Source organism: Apostichopus japonicus, chromosome 16 (genome assembly GCF_037975245.1).
Source record: "Apostichopus japonicus isolate 1M-3 chromosome 16, ASM3797524v1, whole genome shotgun sequence".
Classification (NCBI taxonomy): domain Eukaryota; kingdom Metazoa; phylum Echinodermata; class Holothuroidea; order Aspidochirotida; family Stichopodidae; genus Apostichopus; species Apostichopus japonicus.
This window is the reverse complement of record NC_092576.1, coordinates 11832193-11858277: the sequence shown is the minus strand read 5'-3', so window position 1 is coordinate 11858277 and position 26085 is coordinate 11832193. Positions and strand designations below refer to the sequence as shown.

Here is a 26085-nt window from a genome sequence, read left to right as displayed (position 1 = left end):
ACACGGATTGATGACTTTGTACATGATGGCGGTGTTGTTACAATAGCTGGTGTTCTCACATCAAATTAAGGAATCCAGATATATGTCCTTCACATGTATACATGTTAGTTCGAACATTACATCATGACGATATATTCCACTATATTATCACTTTCTTCCCAGGAAAGAATGGGTTACTATGAGGCCACTCACTAATTGCTGGAAAAATAATTATCCTTCCCATGCAAAGCAGTTATTCACTAAATGATTCAGCCATTTTACCATAATTACTTTCTGAGAAGTAGGGGAGATATGATTATGTTCCAACTAAGACATGTTGTGCATCATTCCCCCATCCACCCCCCCCAATCCACCCCCCATTTTAGTACAGAGAATTCAGGTCAACATTACAGCAAGTCCTACGGTAAATGACTCCCATTTGGGAATTACTTTAGCTTGACAAATCATTTGCTTGACTGGTAACGCTGACAGACTAGATCGTTAAATGGAATTTTTGTATCGAATAGCGTCCAAAAACTTGAACATTTACAATATATCCCAATGCATGAACGTGGGACAAGCCAGCAAGGGCTTATGGATTACAACTTTCATGCTGGGTGGCTTCCAATTCAACATTTTAACTCAAATTTGGAATCTCTTCAATTTAGATAGTCAGTTCGGATTGGGGAAAACCCTAGATTGCTCTTGGATGAAAAACCCACCTTACTACAGTATGACACGGCCGGGTATCGAACACGGAACCTCCCGATTGCTAAGATTTATTGCTTCGAATGCCACCGCCTTTGTTCACTCAGTATTTCTAGGCACAGAACTCACATTCAATAATGTCATTGCGTCCTCAATACAATTACAGTATATCTATATGACTGAAATATAAGGGGGTTTTTTCTTTCTTTTAGTTTTTAGACTTGGCAACCACATTTACTTCAATTCTATGTTCTTATACTAACAATATATCAAGAAAATTTATTCACCCATAAATCAAAAATTTATTAACCAGATGTATAATTATCTCAGGATTCTCAAGAATTTCTCTTGAAACTTTTCTATACTTTCCCCTTTAAGCTAAGCATAAAGGATATGTTGATGCGTGGGAGTGCCTTCAGAACAAGCACATTATTTAGCAATACCCACACAGTGAATTGAAACAAGTATATTAAAGGGTATTAATTCATTACGTGTATTCATACTTATTATTCACACATTGCCTTCAAAAAATAATGAGGGTACATAGTCATGCATGTGCCTTCAAAAGAAAGTAGTACCTCGTAATACATAATACTCACCTTCAAAGTGAGGAGTACAACACCTATGAGGAGCCTTCAGGACAAGTCTTATTAAAGGGGATGTGTGTACTATATTCATACTCAAGCAGTGCCCTCAAAATGAGTACATTAAGGGTACCCACTTAACATTGTATTTAGGATACTCACACAGTGTCTTCAAAAACGAGTAATAAGGATACACTTGACCATATATGGATTTCCTTCAAAAAAGGCGATAACCTTGTATGAATCATACCCACCTGATGCCTTTAAAGTAAGTATAACACATATACAGTATGCCTTCAAAACAAAGTCTTGAAGGATACTCGTTTTCACACTCAGGCAATGCCCTTCAATGTGAGTGAGTATTAAGAAATAAACACAACATCGACTAAAGGGTTCCCCATATAAAATGCACTCATTAGTACCTTTAATAGAGAAAACACAATACCCCATACAGTGCCTTCAAAAAACAAAGAACAAAAACAACAAAAGACAGGTGCTAAGGATATACTCACGCAGTGACTTCATCCCAGGTGAGGTGGATCTCCTCAGACTACGGCAGGCGGGAATGATGCCCTCTCCTGCCCGTACCCTCTCTTCTAAGTGGCCGACGGCATCGCAACGCATCTCGGCAATCCTCTGTAACTTCTTGGCAACTGTCCAAAAAAAAAAAACATGAACCATCAAGATAAAGGTTAGAGCCTACAAACACTGCTAAACACAATTTGCACACTCTATATTCCCTGTTTTACATTTTTCCAGTGCATACATTTCACAATTAAATGAACATGGACAGGGATGATTTTTAATGTCACATTTTGTAGAGAAGAAAAAAAAGCACTTGATTGTACTTAATTAGAATTTCGATGTACCGCCCACCGGTTTTATATTGTTTACGAGTTCCTCTGCAGGAATTGAATTTTTGTCGGGGAAGTACTTTTTGAAACAGTAGATTCCACACAGAATATGGCACTCAATGGTAATCAATGTGTAGGGTAAAATTGTTAACCATTACAATCTTTTATTAACATATTCGCCTATTTTCTATGGTTAAAATGTCACATTGTTTGACCTAACATGAAAAGAAAAACAAAGCCTGCTAGTAAAAGACTTTAACATCGATACAACTGAGTGTACCTGCACTTCTAGCTCAGGATACTGTAGTTAGAATACATCTCTTCTTCCTTATGTCACCTGGTGAGGAATGTCAGCCTATTAAAGATCGATGCAGCTGACTTTGAGATCTGACATTGTCGGCTTGAAGGAACATACACACTTAAGCAGAGCTTTTCAACATTTATATGGTCTTCGACCGTCCAATCACGTCTGGGAGATTACAGCGTACGTTAAAGTTTACAAGCTACGGACGGATCGCATTACGGATACGACTTGATTTGAAGATGGCTACATACTGGATAAGGATCTTAATCTCCTGGATCCATGGACTGCTTCATAAACACACTATGTACAGTATATATGCATTCCTGAAGCAGTGTTCCAAATTTGTAATGGTGGGGTTGGAAGTATTAAACATTCATTGAATTATTATGAGCATTGTAATTTAAGATGTTGCCTTTCCCAGTTCTGTTAAACCCCTCATATTATGTGTGTGATGTAACATCTATTATTTCTTCTATTTTTTAAAATGTAAGATTACAAAAATCCATGTAAATTAGGAGGAAACAGCACAGATCTATGGTTCTGTGGTATTCACATCAATTTAGCTTCTTTTTTTTTAGCAATTTTTGTTTTTAGCAATTTAGCGTTTAGTGCGCTTTAGCAATTTAGTAGATATTTAATAGAATTTGTAGTAGATTTTTTTAGTAGAATTTAGTAGATCATTAGTAGATTTTAGCAAATATAGCAATTTTTTTTTTAGCAATTTATCATTTAGTAGACCAAAGAGTTAATATATATTTAGCAAACACATGTTCATCTTAGTGACCTATGAACACATCGAGGGTATAATTCTAAGGTGTACCAAACCAGGAGCCACTCTCATTGATAAGTGGCCCCTCTTTTAGCCGATCTTTCTATCGCATCGCATTGCGTGGAACTTTTGTTAGCCCCAAAAAGACAAGTTATAGGCCATGCATGATCTGCTTCCCCCCCCCCCCCCCCAAGCACGACAGCATGTCTGTAATGCTCAAGTTTTCAACACTGTGCTCCCCGAAGCTTTAAATATCCAGTATAATGAAAGGGGAAAAAAAATAATCAAGTCGATGCTTTCCTTTGAATTAGTACCTGGCAGAGTTTGCTCATGCTGCTGCAAAGAATATAAAATTATGAGCTCTTTTTTCCCTGAACTGCATTGTATACTAAATATTTTTTGCCGGTCCTAAAATTTCGTTTTATTATATTTTTCTCGCTCCTAGAGGCTGCTCTTTCTGGTACCTACAGCAGACATCAAGCTGTGTTCTTGGAATGAATTTTGATTTTTTTTTTTTTTCCACCCGAAAGTTTCTCATCTGTTAAAAGAGGTTCCCAGGGCCCAGAAAGAGATAAAAATTTGTGTTGTATTTGTTTTTCGTTTTACGGCGTATGAGTCGTACGATTCAGCCAATTACGTTCTCGTATCTGGTGAAGTACACATGTAGATATTACACACTGATAACACGACAAGGCCACAGTTATTGTAAAGATCTACTCCGCGAGTTAATGATATCTGATATGCCATAGTTTTTCTTTTCTTTTATATTACTCCTCCCCCCTGAGAAAGTTACAGGTAGGCGCTCACTACGTTGGCTGTCACTGGATTAAATTATGCCTTTTCATATTTCCAAATTGACGTCTCTGACAGACACAAAAACAAAATTCTGAATTCTATTCCATTGAATCATGGAGGCAACAGGAGTAGGTGCTTGGTTGGTAATGTTTAACATACTACTAGAGCACATTTGGTTCATAAAAGCACTGGAAGTTTAAACAAAAGTACTAAACAACAAAAATGGGTTTAACAGAAAAGAGATGGTATGCCCACCATGCATTGTTCATCTGTGGTCATGTTATATGGTTGTCTCCATATAAGCTTTAATACAGACTGAAAAATACTTGGAATACAATTTAAGCCTTGACCCCCCCCCCCCCCCCTTGAAGTCCTTGAAAATTAACTCTTGTGTAAATACAAGTGTTATGTAAGGTAGGGAATACAGGTTGCCAGTAGGGACATCGTGTTTGGCATTTTCTGGATGCTGTTTACATATATACTGTACATATATATTATGTATTTCAGTACTATTTCTCTGTCTAAAAACTGTCGTTTCCCAGCGTCTGCCATGCAGTTCCTCACTCGCACCCTCATATTTTTGAGGGGGCATTCAGAAAACTATGTACAGATATATTCATATTAATAACAAGTACATAAGTAGTTCAACAGACTGCGACATAATATATATCTATATAGTTTATTACAATTGACAAAAGCATTGACAAGCAGAACCTGCACATACTCTTCCCGAGGCCTCACAGAAATTCTCAGAATCAAACGGAGTGCGTCGCTACACCCGATGACTTGAGGATGGGATTGATGTGTAATGAAATGTAGTCCACCGATACGGTTAAGGTCAGGTTTTGCGCGGAATTTTTTCCCTTCTCTAAAGGCGCAGTACGATTTGGAAAGTGTACAATGTTTTCAAATACCCCCCCCCTCCAATTAATGTCATCCCCAGCAAACCTCAGGTTTAAGGGTTTTAACAAGTTTGTTTCATTTTTAACATATAACATTTTTTTATGTATTAAATGTACTTCATACCCAAGACCGATTAAAGTATGATATTATGCAATTATTCAAACTCTGACGTCACTTTGCACCTTTTTTTATTTATTTCAGTTTGTTATTATCGAGAGTCAAATATGATACGATCAAAAAGACCGCCAATAATGACCCATAAATTTTAATACCCTGAAATATTTTCAAAATCGGTTATAATAACTCGGCCAATAATTCTTACCTTCTGGGTAGTGTAACAGGACCTTCTGTAAGTCCCCCTTCTCCAGTACCATGAGATCGCAGTGGGAGGCCGCCTGGATCGCGTTCGTCCGGGGCATGCTGAAGATGAGGCTGACCTGTCGAGATGGAGAGAAGATGGCCAACATCGATATCAAAGTGCCAGGGTGGGGATAAAAAAAAATGTGGATTCACAGAAACTTGAATCTGCAGTGAGATAATCATTCACTACAGTCGCCACTGAGAGTTAAAAGAAACAACTCCATCTTGGTATTACTTATTACGGTATTATTCAAGTAGTATGCTCTTGCTTAAATATCTTGTAAACTTTTTTTCTGTTCAGTCGCTTGAAGACCAGCAAATACCTTCAGTTTTACTAGACTTCTAAATAAGGATAAAAGATTGCTATTTCGTCTAAAATATATTGGGACTATAAAAAATTTACATCTCAGTAAGACTAGCAAAGAACTGATTTATATTTGTTATATATTAATAATTTGTTTAAGTTAATTATATATATCTGATGTCAAATGCTCACATAACAATCCCCTACAATGTAGCCTGAAGATATTACCTATACTTTCATTATATATCAAATTACACAATATATCTCAATCTGATTCAAGGGCTTCTCTGGAAAGCAGTGCTTTTGCACTGAAAAGGACTACCCTCATTAAAGATGACAATATTAAAAAAAAAAATTTTTAAAAATTGTAAACTGTGCGTGTCGTTTTCTGTGAACACATACAGTACAGTGTGTCTTTGTTTATTCAAGCGGTCTCCAATGAATCTGTTGTGTATCTTACTGTATCATGAGTGTTGTTGGGTGTGGGTGGGATAGGGGTAGGGTGGGGATGGGGGTAAGGAGTGACAAATATATCTGTCTTTTTGGTACAGTTTTGAAGTAAACCAAAGGTCATTTCTTCATCTGGCTGTGCTTTGGTTCCACATCTGAACCAAGGCAAATCCACCAATTTATAAACAGTCTATACACACATTGTGGCTGGGTGTGTTTATAGTTTCCACATCTGAACCAAGGCAAATCCACCCATTGATAAAACTATATATACACACATTTTGTGCCTGGGTGTTCTTCAAAATGAAGTAAGTTAATTGTGTAGCCTACATACAGTAAGCGCTCGGTTGACTAAATTTGCATTCAGATGCTGCCTGGCCCAGCTTCCGTGTAAAAGCTGTCATCTGTCATCCGACCGATGCAAATTCGATTACCTAACCCCCTCTCCCCCCCCGGGCCCCCAGCCATGTAGAGAATACACCGACTTCTTTGCATATGATTATGACATGCTCATCGCCACGACGATGCTCTGTTTTCTATTACAGTCATAACATACCTCACCAAAGAGCTTGCCATGCCTGAGGGTGGCCAAGATCGTATAGTCATCTTCAGCCAGAACCTGCAAAGCGACGGAAAAAGATAACAGTCTGTGATCAGCTGTACAGCAAACCTCGAAAAAAAACAGCTTGCTTTTTAACCTTGATATGAAATTCTTTTGTTTGCTTCTCCTTTCCTTTTTTTTTTTTCCCCTTCTGCTTTTCTATAAGTGACGGACAATATATGTGTGTGTGTGTGTGAGATGCATCGAGAGCAAGATCATGGACAAGTATATCGCCACGACTACTGTATAACAATTTTTGGTTTTGTTGTTTTAAGTTCACGTCTGTTTCTCTATTTCGGTCCCCACCCCTCCCCCCCCAAAAAAAAATGGTTGTAAATACAAAGCAATTAATATGACTTCAAATGGAACAAAATTTGAAACATGATATGATTATCGATCGAACGTACAGTATTCATAAATGTCAGCAGGAGTAATCTAAAACAGCAAACAAAGAGAAAAGTAAACATCTTTCATTTTGAATGCTTAATAATTCATACACCTGTGTCACCATCATGTTTGTTTTTCTCCTTATTAAAAACATAGATATTAAAACATATATATTGAAACAAAACTGTTCCATGGACGTAACTTTCTTACACCCTTATCTCTTATCAGAAGTAGGTGATACAGGGATGGTTGCAGCATTCACAGACATGTAAAACAGTCCACACAACACCGCACTTGTTTACTGTATGTTGTGGGGAAATGAACCACAAATTTCACAATTCAAAACATTTAATACGTTGAAGAGAGTCAACTCGTCTGACTAAAAGGTGAAACTTCTGTATACATAGGCGTAGGAGCCTATTTGATTTGGGGGCTGTAACGACTTGCCCGAAAAATATAACCAAAATTGTTCGCGCTCGGCGCACATTCAACATGTTAATGTGCATATCATATAGGCATTCATCGGTTATTACATCACATGCCAATAACATACAATCATTTTCTGTGCTATTACCCTTCCATATTGGTTATAATTATTCGGGAAGTTGTTACAATAATGATGATAATAATGATATAAGTTTAACCATTGAAAAACACATTGCAAATTATTCTTCTTTCAGTACGTGCCCGAAAAATTCTCAGCATATTGCCCAAATTTTCACTAAAATTTTTGGTTGGGGGGCTCCAGCCCCCCCTCCCGCCCCCCCTCCCGCCCCTGCCTCCTACGCCTATGTCTGTATATATATATATATAGGGGGCTTGATACCACCTCTCCTACAGTATCCCTATGTCTGCATGAGCAGGTAACAGGTTTTCTTATATCTAGACACAGTGCATTTAGACAACACTGTATGTTATTGTATCATCTTGAACAAAATTAACCAAAAATTGTTTTACTGTCAAAATTATACGAATGGTGAGGACAGAATTTGAGGATGGGGGTCCAATCTGCTTCTCGGGAGCAACATACATGTGGAATATACAGAAATGAACAACTCACTTTTAATAGACAAGCCTGTATGGAGAATCTGATGTCAGAATCTTTGAATCTGAATATATTTTAAATTTAAAGGCTCATTTCTGATACAATGAGTGAAAAGTTTCAGGATGTGCATCAAATGTGGAAAACAAGAATCATTCAAGATCCGACTCAGTGAACCTCCCCGGGTTGCTATTCTAGTTACTTTAGGAAAACGAGAATATTTCTCGTAGTCAGTTTAGAATTTGCAATCAGTATGCAACTCTTGACTACTTTGTTTTAAATTTTTTTAACCCAATTTTTTGATCTTACAATATAAAGCTGACATTTAAGCTCGAGATAAAAGGCAGGATTAAAAGTAAGAATGTCTCAAAGGCAAAGTTTGTCCAAAAAGCGATCTCCTTTGACTAAACGCAATGCAAGAAACTCTCTCGGTGGTCGTTTGGAAGCATGTACCTCTCGATCACTAATTGACTGTACTACGTACACCGTTTACTGTAGCGAAATCGTTGATGTAAAACAACAAATGACATGTGTTATGTACTCTAGATCTGAATTACAAAATTTCACATTTCTCATGTTCACGTAATACATTTTTGGAAAATGTTATATGTACATTCCACCGGCTGCACATAGATTAATCTTACATCATTTTTGTTTTTTTTTGGCATTTACCGAGCCCCCGTGTGACCACAAGGCAATTTGAGTTCTCTATGAATCGATTTACACACGTCTCTCTTTTGAACTGTACGTAAATATGTACAAAGACCCCGTCTGACATTTGGTGTACTTCGTGAATCGGAGAGAATTTCGGTATTTCGCTTGGGGCGAGCCAAATTGGCTCTCAAGTAAAGTACAATTTATAGAAAGATCTCGGTTGCAAGGCTTTCACAGGAAGACTGCAAGAAAAAATTGTAATGTGTGCTTTGTAAAAAAAAATGGTTTCACTTTTACAGCCCAAGTGCTCTAGTACGACAGTTCAACTTCACTGTTTACCTACATGCTGTTTATCAAATATTAAAATGTTCAATATCATTTTTCAAGCTCTGTCAAGCATTATACAGTACATGTATCATGAAAATGTATTGCAGAAGTGGGGGGAAAAATTCTTCCACTTTTTACTTCTTTTGAAATTTTGAATATTAAACTTTCATTTATTAAAACCAGTATAAAAAGCAAATTATATTAATAAAAATGAGTACAAAGATCTATCCAAAATATCACAAATCAAAATGAAAACAACATGTTGTAAATTATTATAGAAATATGTGTATTGAATAGTAAGTAAGAATCTCAAAGGGTTAACACACAAAATAAATAAAAAAAGATATAGAAGCCACTCGATGTGAAAGTCGTAATCCACTTAAGCCCTTACAGGCTTCTCGCACGTTCGTGGTCGCTGAAGGAGTTGTGGAAATAACTGCCTGTTTATTTTCGTTATTATTATTACTATTATTATGACTATTATTACTAATATCTGTGATGTTTACTTAAGAAACTTTATTGTACACAGGTATATTACCTAGAGTAGTGAACTATACTGCTGAATGGGATTCAGCATTCTAAATGATCATCGGAAATAGCACTATCAACCTGGAAAGCTGTTTTAGCAGTGAGCAGTCAAAAAGATCACGGCTACAGTCCACATTAAAGAGTAAAAACGATAAAACAACAGCCAACAATTCATTAAAAGTAAGTTTGAAACAAAATTGATTATCCCCAGGATTACCTATACAGTACTTAGTATACATGCCCATGGTACAGTATTACACTGTTTTAATACACATGTTGTTAAGTACCCCCATCTAGATCTCCCCACTCCCACAGATAGAGTATTAACTAATTACTAATTAGATTAATAGAGCACAGACATATCCACCGATAACGATGCTCAAGGCGCATCACAATCATCACCCTGGTCAACGATGACCTGTCAATCATAGAGACAATCCCTCCACATGGTAGCAGATAAACAGCGCCAAACTGACAATTTATTTCACAGGTCCCCATTTATACACCTGAGTGAAGAGAGGCAATGGAGGTCAAGTGCCTTGCCCAAGGATACAACGCAATGATCTGGCCAGGACGCGAACCTGCAAACCTTAGATCGCAAGTCCAATATATGCCTTGACCAGCTAAACAGCGCCCAACTAACAGTTTTATCTCACAGGTCCCCATGTATACACCTGGGTGAAGAGAGGCAATGGAGGCAAAGTGCCTTGCCCAAGGCCACCACGTAATGATCTGGCCAGGACTCCCAACCAGCAATCCTTAGCTCTCAAGTCCACTGCCTTGACCACTTGACCACAACACTCTGACCGATGGAGCACTACAACCATTTCACAGACAGCATATTTCTATATCTTCACAGTATAAAGAAGGTAATTAATAACTGAAATTCAAAAGCACTTGATACCTCTTTAAACGTGAGGACGATTTATGCTAGTCAAATTTACAGCTTGTTAGTAGTGAGTGTCTGCCACAGTGACAGTTAACACTAGTTATTAATTAAGTACACTGTAAAGTACAGTGGGTACTGGGCTATACAGTACATGCTAACTGTTGCATGAGTATCCATTTATATATTTAGATACTTATGTACAGTCACCTAACTTGAGCTAATGTATCTGTCTTTTGGACTTCAATATCAACTTTACAAATATTACTCAAATTTTACACATTACCTAAATAATTAACACCCTTCAATTCACATGGTGAAGCGAGTCCAGGGAGCCCACACATCCTCCCTAGGGTATAATATATTAACTAAACCTTCCAGTTAAACTTTATGTGAGTACTTTTCTCAGCATAATTAGATACTGACGGCCCCCCCCCAAGAAAGATGGAAAAAACATTCACTCTCCGACATTTTGCAACATCAACAATCTATCAAAGTTCTGTTTGGTAATATTTAACGGTTTGAGAGAAATTTTGAATGTCAATTAAGATCGGGTTCGCATGCACCAGATGAGACGGTTTAAACCAAACAAACCAGCAACGACGATGAAGACCGAGAAAACACTGGTGCTCGACGCGGTTTGATAAAAATCAATCTATAGGACTGTAGTGCAACTGCCAGCTGTACACTTCGGCAACATTCAAGACTGGCATCTCAAGCATGCTGACTTTAGGGGGAGATAGGTTTCCTGTTACAGAATCGCAGACGTAATTGTGAAATCCAGAACGTTTGCTGCTCTCGGTTTTCTTTCCCCCCACGGGCCCGACAGGTTAAATGCTGATATTTGGCTTAGCACATCCTATGTACTATTGGAGAGGTTCACTGACATTTTAAAGAGCTCCTCTATCGCAGATATGAGTTTCCTTTTCTTGGTTTTTTTTTCCTTTATTTTTTTTTCAACCCGAGCAAACATACTGTACTAACTAGTATTAAACTGGACAGGTGCACTTTCCCCTGTAAAGTGGGGCACGATGCCCTTTTTTTCTTTTTCATCCCGAGCAAATGTACTGTACTAACTAGTATTAAACTGGACAGGTGCACTTTCCCCGGTAAAAGTGGGGCACAATGCATAATATATTACAAGTTTAATCTGCATGACGGTGTGGGAAAACAACCTAATAATGTCCACGTTGATCAAGACGTTCATGTACTTTAAGTCGCAGAATTTTTGGGCCGTACAAAAGGGTACAGGCTGTGCTCTACTTAATTCTGAATGCACGACAGTGGATTGTGAAAGGTGAGCTCGCCGCCTGTGTGAGCTACCGTAGTCCTGACAGGTTTGGGACGAATGGCACCCACTAACTACCGTAGTGTAATATACATCGCAATGTTGAATTCTTAAGGTAAGTACTTTGTATATTAGTTGTAGAGGGCCACAGACAGCCCAGCAGGGCAATTAGCTACTGTAGATTTAGAAGTTAATACCCTGCATGGCCCACATGATGTATATATTCTGTTGAGCACTAGTATTTAAATGAAATCCTAAACAAGCAGGATATAGCATTTCTCTCCCTATCCTATCCTGCACTACGTACTGTACAGTACTATACCATACTATTGCACACTACCTCAAGCTGGATATTGTACAGCAGACAAAAACTGTCTCTTTCTACCGATGACTCGGATGAAGCGATAGAAGAAAAGTACGGGAGAACTGTGTTAAAACGTTTTACACGTTTCGAGCCGACAGGGTAGGCATAAAGAAAAGCTGTCAGACAATGACATAGACAGCTAGCTTATTTGTAAGATTGCTTTTTGGTGACCTTCAACCAGACAGTCTTCTTTCTTGGTTTATATGAAAGAAAATTACTTGTAACTCAATTTTCAAAGACCTTTGCGCAGGTTGCTCTGTGAGGCAACAAATTTTCAGCATTTTAAATTGTTCCGGCGACATTTTGAAAGTCGAATTATTAAAATGTTCAGCAATATAATGCAGAGAAAAAGCGCTGTGCACTGTTATGGCATTCAGTAGCCTATCATGTATTTCTTCCAATGTGGCTTATGAGTGAGTCATGAATCTAACACATTCAAAAACCATGAAAAGCCGTATGTCATGTGCAAACTACTCAGCTACTGTACAGTATGTCTGTAAACTGAGACTTTAATTGGTGAATGAGTGGCATATTTTACCATCTGTAGACAGTACTCAGGGAAGGCACATACTCACTACATTACATTTGATAATCCCTAAAAGAGAAAAAAAATCCCCCCACCTGTCATGAAATTGATAATCCCAGGGAAGCTACAATATGTCCAAATTAGGATTAATTTTTCTTTTTCTTGTATATTGTAACCTACAAGAACATGGGACAGTAGTACCATGTTTTCATTTAAAATTTACTGTTAAAGCCTCAGACTAAAGTAGCTTGTAATGCTAATAGCATAGAGGCACAGAAACACTTTCTATCTACTTCACAGTGTACGTCTGTCTACTGTACAGTAGTAATACCAAAACGAATAAAAACATAGGCAGCTGAAAGCCATTTTGGAAATATTTGTGAATATGGCTAGATGCAACCAATGGTACTCAAGTGCTAGGCTAAATGCTTAGGCTACTGTATTAGAATTCACAGTAAGCTGCTTGACCTTCCGATCAGACGGTCAATGCTGATGTAGTATTTATTAGTAGTATTAGGCATTGTTACCCTTTTAGTAGTCAACATTTTGTTTGCAAAGTATCTGACAACACCAAACCAAACAGAAAACACTAAATGAAAACCAAGTGACCAAGGTTTGATCGACCCATAACATTTGTACTAGGCTACATGGATGAGTGGTAACTCTTTTAAGCAATTAATTCCACAGAGACCTACTTATCAGAGCTTTGCTTTTACGGTCAGAATGTTAGTGAATGGAGAAGAGGAAACAAAATTGCAGTTCTCTGAAGTAAATTTGTGTAACCATTTTCTTATCTGCCATATTTTGGTCAACTATGCTAGCTACTGTATCAACCCTCAAAACTTTATGAGTAGCCTAGCACCTTAAAGTTTCCTTTTTCATCAACTAATGATCCTGAGTGAAAAGAAATTCATGGAATTTTGGAAAATTATAAAAACCTAATTAGACCATGATGACAAGCACAGTCTGAGTAAAATGGGTATATTTTCAGATAGGCCTACCTGCTATTTTATTTTTTCAGTAGACCCTTTTTTGTGGGGTGCGAGAGGAAGGCCAGTTCACTGGACACCCACTGTCACTTTCCTCAATAATTGTGTTTCTGCTAAAGTTGGATAAATGTTAGGAAAAGGGGGCCATGGTGGGAAAAGGTTGAGAACCAATGATCTCCACCAATAATTAAGAAATAAGGAGTAGCCTAGGGCCCAACTTTACAGTACACCTAACCTAGGACCTGTCATTATGTTCATTATGTACATTATGTACAGTAAATCGTTGCCTTGGGTCTAGTTAGGCTATGATCCCTGCCAGTGCTAAGCATAACATGGGCTAGGCCTAGCCTTATTTAATCTAACTTGAAGACTTTGTTGAAGTTGTTAGACATAACGTTAGGGCGTTAGGCCTTACTGTCTTCCTTGGCTGCACTCAAAATGCCTATATCTTACAAAGAAAGAAAACAAAAATTACACAATAATGTCAACTGTGAATGTTACACAATACATCTGATCGGATTGCGGTTCTGTTACTTCTATTGTCGAGGCAAGATTATCTGATAGTTGTACTTCACCGCAAGGGCCGTCTCCTAATAAACAGTGACTGAGATTTCATTTTCTGTACGGGCTAAGCCTGTCGAAGTTTGTTTACCAATATGATACTTGATTTCACTTGAAGTTTTGATCTGGCCGCGCCGTTCGATCGATAGAACCGAGAGCAGTATGAGATTATACTATTATGGTATGCCATATTGGCAAATAATATGTTCGGCGGATAGGCTAATCGAACAAGGTAAATTTACTAGCATACATTGAAGAACATTTATTGAAGAACATTTGTTGGTAGAAACTGCCGTTTGTAATGATTTCAGTTATGGACGAAACCGTCTTTGACTAACAAACCATAGATACCCTTGTATATAGGATTTTTTTCTTGTTGTTTATTCAGTAAGATAAGATAATATTATCTTATCTTAACAACAACAATTACATAAGTAAGGTGACACTAGATAGATCAGGGAGTCAATTTATCACTGATCTTCACTTTTACTATCATAAACTTGCAAGAAGCAAATAATTTATGACTGGAAACGGATCCGCGTTCAGGTTAACTCAGCCTTCAAACCTGTACGCATGCCTACAAAGTGGGATATCCCACCCTTAGCCTACTGATGTTCGTCTACCATGTAACTATATACACGGTACGCCTTTAAAATGCCACACATTATACCATCTGTATTCAATGCACTATTAAATCATTACCCTCTAACAAATATGTAACTATATATACCTTCTAGAATATGTAACCTGCAGGCCACATATTTGAAGAATTATGTGCAAAAGAATATGGTCGTTCTAATCAAACAGGACGAACGAAGACCTAAAAATGCTTCTAAATTAAAATGGGAGTTATATACACCATACACGGATAGTCTATGAATGATGTTGTATTTAAAGCATGACCATATACACATACATCAAATCATGATACGCCATAGTCCATGGAAGAAAAAGCCACTGTTGCAAGCAGTCCAGTTTGTTTTTTTATTGAGCTTTTACATTTTTTTTAGTTTTGCAAAATGACCCTTTAAACATCAGAAACTTGACTTTAAGTGGCTTATGAGCTTAGTCTAACTTACAGACTATTACGTCAGTTCCCCAGAATTATCCCTCCCCCACCCCCCCCCCCCCCACCCCCAAGAAAAAGACCAATGGGGAAACATAACACTTGTAAGGCAACATTTAATTATATAACAAGTTTATGAATAAAATCCAATTTTGTCGAGGACAAATGATGTTGAATGTCATCCTCCAAGGCTGTTTTGTTGTTTATACATGAAGTTAGAATAACATTGTTTCAGCCGAGTTATTATAGAATGTATAAAACAGAATGGATTATGTATAGGGAATGCACTGTGGAGTAGACATCATCATCAATTTAGCCTTAAAGGAGCAATCCAGAGAGAACTCATATCATATTTAACGGAATATCTTGAAAACGGTACGCTTATATAGAAACAATATTATCAACATTTTTTTTTCGTTTGTCGTTCTTTGGACTTTAACAAATCAAGCCCAGAATTTTGCCTACAGTCACGCTGAAAGTACAGTTACTTGAGACTTGAGTTCTCAATTTGAAAGCAAAATTCCCTTCCGAACTACTTGGGTCAATTGTGTTTAATTATGCTATTTTGCTCCTTCACGAAACATAAAATTTAGAAATTTAGTGCGTAGGTTCAACTGTACTTAAACAGAGCACTAATTTCCACATTTTTTTTTGGAAAACTGGTGTAATGTCCGTAAATATGAAATGCAATATAGAATGACCTTACCCCGCAGCAATGTCATTAACAACACTGCATACGAGAGGTTAACACGTCATGAAATGATGATTGTCGACAATATACAAGAAATTGTTAAAAGACAAAAAATTACACGCTATTGTAGTCTGGTTGAAAACATATACGGTGCGTCACTAAAGATACAGAATAATTATTTTTAGTTACGCAGCTAGTGTTTACCGCTATAGACATTTTACAGCAAAATAATTGACGCAAGGCTGTACTATGCCGTAATCTAAAGAGATCTCTGCTATTGGCCTGCTTGCAGAGAAAAACCCAAGTCTTATTTTGTAAAAAAAAAATGACATCAGTCACAGTCTTAGTTTTGATATGTCATAGTCAAAAAAAAAGGAAAATCAGTGCCGATGTTTCTGTAGCCTATAGCTATTTTTGTTTTTCAAGAAATTCATCTTTCAAATATGCTCGAATCTCTGCAATTCGCTTTTTAAGGCTAACATCTCATGGAAAACATATTCTTTCAAGATCATATCAGCGACACGTCACCCTTGGAGAGGCATTGAAAACCATTTGTCCTTGACAACGTTTTTCAAGTATATTTTTGTAAAAGTATTTATCTGATGCCATCAAAGGCGTATACGGTATGTTTTATCATTGAGTAGAGTCTGTTGTTTTTGAGGAACTGATGTTATCTTCTGTATGTTAGATTCGGTGGTTCAGTCGTTTTCATTGATGAACCTCGTGTGTTTATAGGGTCATTCCTCATATATATGGAAATGGTAAAGAGTAATAACCTAGACTGGAAGCAGTGTCGCTTAGCAGTCTACAACATAACCAAATTAAATTGTAACCTAAAATAGCCCTTTGAGTTATGTTGATACACACACAGTGTCTCAACTTAAGCGCCTTTAATTTTGACAGGCTTGCCATGGTGGCTTCTAAAATGAGTCTTGGTAAAGTAACTATATATTCCCCTCGTCTGTCCATCTCCACCACAAACCGCACCAAAATAAAATACCATGTTAAAAAGTGACGTGTCAATTTTGAGCTTCTTTACTTATAATAAAGTTCGTGCCTGGTCAGTTTTCAACCTCTTGTTTGTAACAGAGAATATAAAAAGTTCATTCAAACATTCTATTAAGCTCTTTTAGAGCTTAACTAGAAAATTTAATTCCCTAGACTGATTGGGTGCCCCTATTACATTAACTTGGCGCTGCAGGACTCTTAATGTGTCAAATGCAAAGGTCACTAGCTGACTGTTCGACGTCTTGCTCCCATCCCGGGTGATAATACTTGTCCAGTCACACAATGAATATATAGATGTGATAAGCAACGCACATCAGACACACCTATACATATATAGACTAATTTGTGTATATATATATATATATATATATATATATATATATATATATATGTGTATATATATATATATATATGTGTATATATATATATATATATATGTGTATATATATATATATATATATAAATATATATATATATAAATACATAAATATATATACACATATACCTATCAGTTGCACCAATTTTTATCATCTTGAATACGTTTAATTAATTACCATTTCGAAATGAGTTAAAGGTAATATACACATGCAGATTCTCCAATGCGACATGCATTTGATAGATCAATTAAAAAGAATCCACGCCACTTAATAGAAAAGCGAGACTAAGATAATAGGACATGATTTAGTCTCGCAAATTGTTCTTCTTAAACTTTCTTAGTATAGTCTCACGAATCAATACGATCAATTTTCTACTCTTTATAATTCCATGTTCTACACTTTGTGAATTAATAACTATTCCATATTATTTTCTATGAGCATTGATGTTCTCATTCTTATGGTTTAATATTATTTCTTTGTAATTCTTGACTGCTACAATTGAAATTGCCTTGTTTAATATATAAGTAAACATGTTGGCCATCTGGCATCTCTGATATACAAATCTATATGGTATAGAAAGAGAGTTTAAGACGTTGCATCAAATGTTGTATAAAAATTGTTCCAAATCTTATATTATGAAAATCTTAGTATCTGCACGAGATGATATTTATAAGGATGGCGAAGAATATTTCTTATTATAGTAACAATATTTTCCCGTTTTCTTTCTAGGCATATAACCTCTCTGTGGTATAACTACCAAAGTACAATTTTAATTACGAGATCATGTAATAAAAACACATTTACGAATACTTCTTTTTAAAAATTCATTTATATTCAGATCTGCTCTTTTCATGATCTAATTTGGAGTATTAGTGTCTTTGTTTATCGTCATATTCTACCAACAACATTTTGCTTGTTTGACGTTTTGTTACAATTTGTTTCTAATACTAATATAGTGCTTATATTAATTTATGATGTATTTAATCAATAACCATGTAACTTTCCAGATGTAATTATGATAGCCTTTATTGCCTTTCTTAATATTTTTAATTTCTTATATTTCAAAGCTTCCTATTTAGAAATTATTTGAAATTGATAGTGGCTGAACTGGCTTATTCTGTATTTAGTATCACGATTTGAATCTCCCTTAATCAAACTGTTATGGATGAAAGGAAACATTATAGTTTACTGTCATTTACTTACTTGTATACATATACGCAATGTAAACCAATGTAGTAAGATAATGTAAATAACTAGCAGAACCGCCCGAAAGACAACAGTTGATTTTAAATGATCAGACAATATTGTAATGAAACAAAGATAACATTTAATATGCAGCTCGCTTTATGCATGTTACAAGTTGAAGAAACTTACGTTTGAGAACTTCACAAAATACTAGTGATATGTTTAATTAAACTTTGCAAAATAACCACGAAAAACAAACAATTAAACAACTATACAGTATAGGAAAGTACTATACTTATTGGAAAGGGTCTCATGCTATATGGTAAAATCGAGTCACAACCCTCGACTCGCCATTATGGTATATGTACACACTCATATCCCGAGTCGCATCTTAATTTAATTACGATTGAAAATAGATTGATTTTTTTGAGACAAGAGCAAGGTCTCGATGAACTTGACATCTAATTGTTATAGCTAAAGAGAAATGTTCAAAGGGAACATCAACTATGTATGGATCAACAAGATTTGTGACATACCTCGACTTCGCCTCTCTGGATATAATACATGTTATGACATATCTCATTGCGACTGGCGATGATTTGATCAGGGAGGTACAGGGCAGGTTTGATCTCTAAAGAGAGCATGCGCAGAAATCCATCGCTGAGGCCCTTGAACATCGGAGCCTGTGGATAAAGAAATGTATATAGAGGTAAAGTGAGACGTCGAAGATCTTAATTTAAGATAGTTGTACAGCAACAAAAGACGAATGAAAGAAGTTTATGTAAGAAACGATGTTATGACTTATATTGCATGCTTGTCTGTTTTGTTATTGGCCAATGTATATAACGTACAGTATATCTTCCGCGGTGTGTATGTTATAAACAGTGCAACTCACTAGCCACGACTAAATACGGAGACACATGTCTTAATGTGTCTTATAGAACCCCCTTGATGTCTATTGATGCCGATGCAAATACGTGCGATGATTAAGTTGTGTCTTTCAGAATTTAACGTGGCATTTTATTTCCATCTTATAATTAACACGGCCAAGTTGATGACAAAGAGTTAGCTGACAAATGGAAATGTTTTATATTGCAGGCTATCAATATTGTATTCTTTCAATGCGACATTTGTATATGAATGTTCTTTGGGTTGCCTTTTTATACGATAAATCAAGGACTAAACAAGAATTATATCTCACTTTCAATAAAACAAAAAATGGATTATATATTTCGAAAACTTAGAATGAAATATTCAAGTGTAACTCCCTAAACGGTGACAATAAATCGATGCATTTTTCATCAAAAGTGTCAATCGGAAGACATTGAAAACTGCGCACGCGTCTTTCCACCTCATTGCATTAGAATGGTAATAACTTTAGGCCTAAGCTTTAAAACTTTCATGACTAACATATTGTACGTGAGTGATTGCTATGAAATTCATCCATCCGCCTGCTCCACCCACGCCCGTAAACGTCAGTGTGCACAACTTAGAAAAACCAAGCGTGAAAATACGATTTGATCCCAAAACTTTGCAAATCTGGAAGGTATAATAGTCTACGAGTAAGGAATTAGAAGTACAACAATCATGCCCTTCTTTAAATCATAAATGATCTAGATTCTATACCAAGGGATGGTCGGGAACTGAGCCATCAAAAATGTTAAATAGGCCTTTACTCCTAGCTCACTCGGATTTACCGACATATTACAATCATATGTGCCTTTCGTCACGTATGCGTAGTAATAGACCTATCATACTTGCACACTGTATGATAAACATATATATAGTTATAGCTATATTGAGTTACTGTATACAGTGATATATATTTGATTGTCGACATGAATTTGCAAAACTTGGGAGATCGGGCTCGAATTCCAGCAGAGGCTCGGTAAAGTTGTTTCCACTGAATTCAAATATGTTTTAATATATGTTGAATCCATGTTAATTGTTTTAGTCAGATGATTTCGAAATATCAATGTCTTTATATAGTATATACGCGTTACGCCTATAGAATTGTGTGGTGATTTTTCTTACCTTGTCTAATATGTATTTAGTTCCGCACAAGGATACTTCAGCGTGAAAAGTCAGCGGAAGGTTATTAATTAAGCTGTCGTCTGTGGAACTTGTTTTTCTGACCCAGAGGTACTCATAGTAACCGATAACCTGCTTTTGCAAACCTTCTGGTACCTCCTGGTCCCTCTGTATGAAACACACAAAAAGTAAATATTAACAATCTTTAGAAGTTTTGTACCTATACATTAACATCATTGGGAATGAGACGGTATTGTCCAATATGCATTTCAATCAGTTATGTTAAGTTTCGTTATACTTGACAGAATTAATGTTTTCACATGGTGAAAGTTAATATGACAATACAAAGGAAAATAATAGCCATAATTGTCTAAGCAGGAAAAAAACGTTTTAGCGTAATTTCATCTTTCGACCGAAAAAAACAACACTTATAAATCTATGATGTGAACAGAATATGAGGTCACTCACCAATGTGTCCTTGATAACAGTGAATCGATGCCAGTAGTTAGCTCGTTGGGCGTCAAAGTTAGTCAACATAGAAGCCATTCCACCAAGAATCAGGCCAAAAAATACACCAATACCAATTATCATAGCAACCACCGAAGCAAACTTCTCGAATCCTGTCAAGGCGCTAATGTCACCATACCTGTGAAATGTTTAAAATGCATGCGTTGTTAGTTGATGTGATATCTTGGTATACGGTTTATGTATTTAAACGATTTCGGAATTGCATGTTTCATATACTGATTGTGTCAATCAAAAACAATAAAGTAAAATTGATTGAACTATGTAATTTTGTTCTTTCTTCAGCTTAAATGGTTATTGGTGTTAAGATGTGCAAAGTTGTGTGGAATAATGTGACCATAATGGGTGGGAATATAGAGAGACTAAATTATATTAGATACATAATGCTTTATAATTGGTTTGTTAGTGACGTTACAGGCACGTTGAAGTTACAGACTTAGTTGTTTCTAAATATTCTGACAACGTAACGAGGTACCACTTCGAAAATTGTATTTTTTAGGTTGCACTATGGTAAGATGATATCATAACGTTTTTGTTATACCTTTGTAAAAACGTTCTTCGAAGACTTTCCTGTACTACGTTGTCAAGAGAAGTCTATAACGAATTTGCGTCTTAATAACGTTGTAAAGTACTGTGTTAAATACAATGTTTTTTTTCAGAATATGATCAAACCGTTTAAGCGTTTATAGGCTGACGGATAATGTCGAATGATAATTCAAGAAACATGTAATCTGTAACATATTTTCGTCATTTTATTGGATTCATACTGACCTTTTTAAGATATACTGCTATTACGTATAAGGAGTGTTAGCTCAGTGGTTAACACATAAGCCTTCCAATCACAAGGTCTCCAGTTCGAGACACTCCAAGATTAATGTATGTCGTCCAGTTACAGAGTTGTTAACAATTGACAATTCATAATCATGGACGTTAAATGTGAATCTAAGAGACTGACTTCGGTCAGCTTGCGGCTTTGATAAGCAAATGAGGCTTCTTGGTGAGTTCCTGCTTGCAGGAGGATCTAAAATACATACCTATAGTAGTATGATTCAATCTGAATAATACTGCAGGTTTAATAGTCTTATGCAGTAATAATTTTCAGTTTCTAATAATAATAATTATAACTATATATAACTATATATATATATATAACTATATATATATATATAACTATATATATATATATAACTATATATATATATATATCTGCAGACCGACATTCTGGTAAGGTCCGAAACTCACCCTGTAGATGTGACCGTAGCTACGGACCAGTATAGGCTAATGACGTACGAATCCTGCGCAGTTTCGTTGACAAGAGGTCTGCCTGAAGCAGCTACGATAAACAAATAAACCAACGAAGCGGTTAATAAATAAAAAGACAATTATACATCTTTAGTCAATTATACATACATGCAAACTTAAGTCAGTTACACACACACTCAAACATACAGATAAACACACAAATATCCCTTCAATATGTAAGGTACGTAGAATAAAATGTACTACATTCCAGCCCTGATAATCGGACAATCCCATTGTACTGAAAGGTATACCGTATTTGTTTGTTTTTTTGGACAATAGAGGCATTTCCCGAAATTGACAGTGATAAAATGTGTTTTCAGATCACAGCAATATGGTGAAAGACAGGCAAAACGGCAACGTTAGACACTTTTCTAAACTCAAGTTGTACTTTTGCAAGGTTATTGTTTCACTTTCTAGAAACATTTCCAGCTACAACTTTGAATTACTAGTTTGTAAGTCAGTATACTTATACGTCCGACACTTTCCTAACTTTTGACAAAGTTTGCAAAGGTTTTTCTTTCACTTTCCAGAAACACTTCCAGCTCACACTGACTGGGATAATTCCTATTTTGTCAGCTTAGGCTATACTTACTTCCGACGGCATCTCACACTGACTTGTATAATTCTATATATTTTGTCAGCTTAGGCTATACTTACTTCCGACGGCAGATGCCCAGCTACCTTCCTCGCATCTTCTTTCTTTACCCTCGTGGTCACCCACACAGGCAAACATGTACCAAATGGAAGCTGCTACATGTATTACTAGTCCAGCAAAGACCGAGTACCTCAGGGTTCGCACCAAGGCTGTGTTCGTTCCAAGTTGGGATTCCCTCTTTTCTGTTAAAAAGATTAGAAACAAGAAAGAGCATAAGGCTTGAGATTAATTCAGACAAAGGAAGGCAATCATTGAAATACAACTTATTATCTTTATAGTTTATGATTAAGGATTTACCTCTATTTAATATTATTGCTTGGCACATATACAATTAGTAGAACTATTTCTATGCGATTCCTAGTCTATGATTTTTTGCAGCTAGAATTGACTTGTTAATGAAAGATATAACGTTAAATGAATATAGAAACTGTCACCTTATCGAAACATTAAAGTGTCTATACGGTTCGCTCGTTTCGGTCTGTATGTATGTATGTTTGACAAAAACCGTTTTTATCATCATGATGAGTCAAATAGCCGTAACACTTAACAGGTCTATTTATAAAGTAGGTATAGGCCTAAAGCGAATCTGTCCTTTTTGTTGGTGTGTGCGCGCGCCTGATGCTTTTATTCTTCACCGTAACGATACTCACAAGATCCATGTCAAAATACCTGACATGCAGCACATCAATAGATACCAACTAGGCCTTCCCGAAACAATGAATTCCGTATGATCATAAATTCATTTGCGTAGTATATAGTATTTCAATAATTCCCTTTTTTAAACAAATGGGCAATAAGATGGAGCTTGTTTTTTCCTTTTCATTGACCAGAGATAAAACAAATGGAAAGGCTACCGTTTATTACCAAAAACGTGGCGTGCATTTCTAATTTTATGAAATAGGGGAACTTTTCAAAGTTTTCACAAGACTGTGGGGACTCAGGACTCTCACACACTATATGATCCACCATTCCCAAGCTCCACTGCCACACTGACTGTGGGTTCATAAATATATGTATCGTTACAACTTAAAATATTATACTTGTGTATGACTAAATACAGTACTATAGTTTCACCAAGGACTTTGTAGGACATGGAATACCGCACCGAGTAAGTCACTAGGCTATAGGCTAGGCTATAGTCTATGCCTATACTTAGTACTTGCTGGATCGTACGCGGTAAAATGCACCGTAGGTCCGTAGCCTAGCTTTTATTTAATTACTCCGAAACTCATCGTGATTAAATGAAACATGTAAGCGGTTATTTCTGCAAATCGCATCCAGAACCAATTACATATGTAGACCGTTCTAAAGATTTAGATGTTATTTTTAATTTAAATTCCACGACTTCTTTATATCTCTCTCTCTTTCCACCTCTCCCTAACCATTCTCTCTGTCTCTAACCACTCTCTCTCTCTCCACCCACCTCTCCGTGCCACCCTCGATGTCTCTCTCCCTCCCGTTCTCAACCAAGACCTTCAGTTGTAACACAACACACACTATAGTATAGGCTTACTTCAAGCTCTGCTTATATTGATTAGCTCACATATATACATTTACACGGGCGTACAACAGAACACGATCCCTCGCAATCAACTTGCACACACGAGCACACACTTTATTGGTTTTAATTTTATTACAGACGAATTTGGACAGAGTGAGGTGTGTGCAATGCATCGCATGAAGATTGTACATTGGAACGGACGAGAAAAATACATATAGGTTCGCTTTCGTGGTTGGAATATTGTCTACATCAGCCATGTCCAAGACAATAACTTATAATGACACATTTATCGACATGATGAAGACATGTTGTTAATGTTATCTTCATGATGGAAATGGGACTTGTAGCACCCGATCAATGGCGGCTGTTATTACGCCTATGGGAACACATGTCCACGAAAATGCGGCACGGCGGTCCAGACATTGTCGTCCCGACGTTACAACGTTTGTGCAAATAATCTATAGTCCTACCATATTATATACTGCATACTGTCTTTACTCTTATACAAACACACTCACAACAAAAAAATATACGATACGATATCAGGCTATAGCCTATACTAACAATTCAAATTAAGCACCGTTTTGAAATGGAGTTACAGTTGAAAAGTGCATGTTTTTAGTCATCCGTACTTTTGACAAAAATTTGACAAAAGTTCCAGGAAATGAAAGCCAATAGCGATCACCAATCGCCTACAAGTCTAGCTATAATCGTTCGATCGTGCTTTCGCTATTATTGCCCTGTGCGATTTTCAATTCAATATTTATAGCTTCTAGACTACTATCTCTATTATGAAGTAATTTGACGAGAAAGACAAATTTTTGCTTGAACAAAATATGTTGAATCTTGTTCAATTCTATTCATTCGCTGATTTCTCAGAATTGTATAAGATTCAACATATTTTGTATAATTGCTTCCACGTATGAGCAATTAAATTTCCAGTACAAGCACTGTGCGCATGCTTATACTTTGCACTATCCACCATTTTTTTTTTTTTTTTTTTGCTTCTCCAGTTCACAAAAATCTTTGCGATGGAAATCCCTTGACTATTTTCTGTATGCTTTGCCCAGTTTTCAATGTGCGCCAGCGTGATTTATTGCTCGCAGAATGATAGCAGCGATTTAAAGTAATTTTTCAAATTCACCCACTCGTAAGCCTCCACTCCAAGATAAAAGGATAGGTCATTTGTAATACTACCCCAAGTTAAGGTCCTCCCACATCAGTGCTCGAATCAAATAGCAAATCCCTTTACCGTTTGACAAGTACTTGCCGGTCAAGGGCTCTCTAAGGGGTAATAAGGGCTAGTGACAATAGCTTGAAACAAACCAGTCATTAAGGACCTCGATCAACTGACAGAGAACTACAGGTTGAGATCTTGTCCGGAGCACAAAAACAAGAAGAAAAAGAATACTTGAAGCTTAGATCTATTTACAGACGATGCGGAAGGAATTAATCCCTTATCCGTATTAAACTACGCACTGCTTATATATACTTCAAGACTGGAGAGACAGACAAGGACATATATGATCTCTGCGGTCGTTGCAATTAACGTTGACTCTGCTGTACAAACTGTGCAGCAAA

The 26085-nt window shown here is 36.5% G+C and overlaps 1 protein-coding gene across 7 annotated transcripts in view; it reads right to left on the bottom strand.

Annotated features, from left to right (window-relative positions):
• The window catches only part of LOC139982378 (uncharacterized), a 115664-nt gene that overhangs the window by 57589 nt on the left and 31990 nt on the right, over positions 1-26085 (bottom strand). For 5 of the 7 annotated variants that reach the window (XM_071995140.1, XM_071995144.1, XM_071995141.1 and 2 more), the window contains exons 2-9: positions 23006-23185; positions 22289-22379; positions 20990-21167; positions 20525-20689; positions 19027-19173; positions 6567-6629; positions 5219-5333; positions 1784-1924 (exon numbers count right to left, since the gene is read on the bottom strand). In XM_071995140.1, coding sequence (XP_071851241.1) covers positions 1784-1924; positions 5219-5333; positions 6567-6629; positions 19027-19173; positions 20525-20689; positions 20990-21167; positions 22289-22379; positions 23006-23185 — 1080 coding nt within the window. Of the gene's footprint in view, positions 1-1783; positions 1925-5218; positions 5334-6566; positions 6630-14077; positions 14209-19026; positions 19174-20524; positions 20690-20989; positions 21168-22288; positions 22380-23005; positions 23186-26085 lie in introns of those variants that run through there. The other 2 variants (XM_071995146.1, XM_071995145.1) reach the window with 2 other exon arrangements.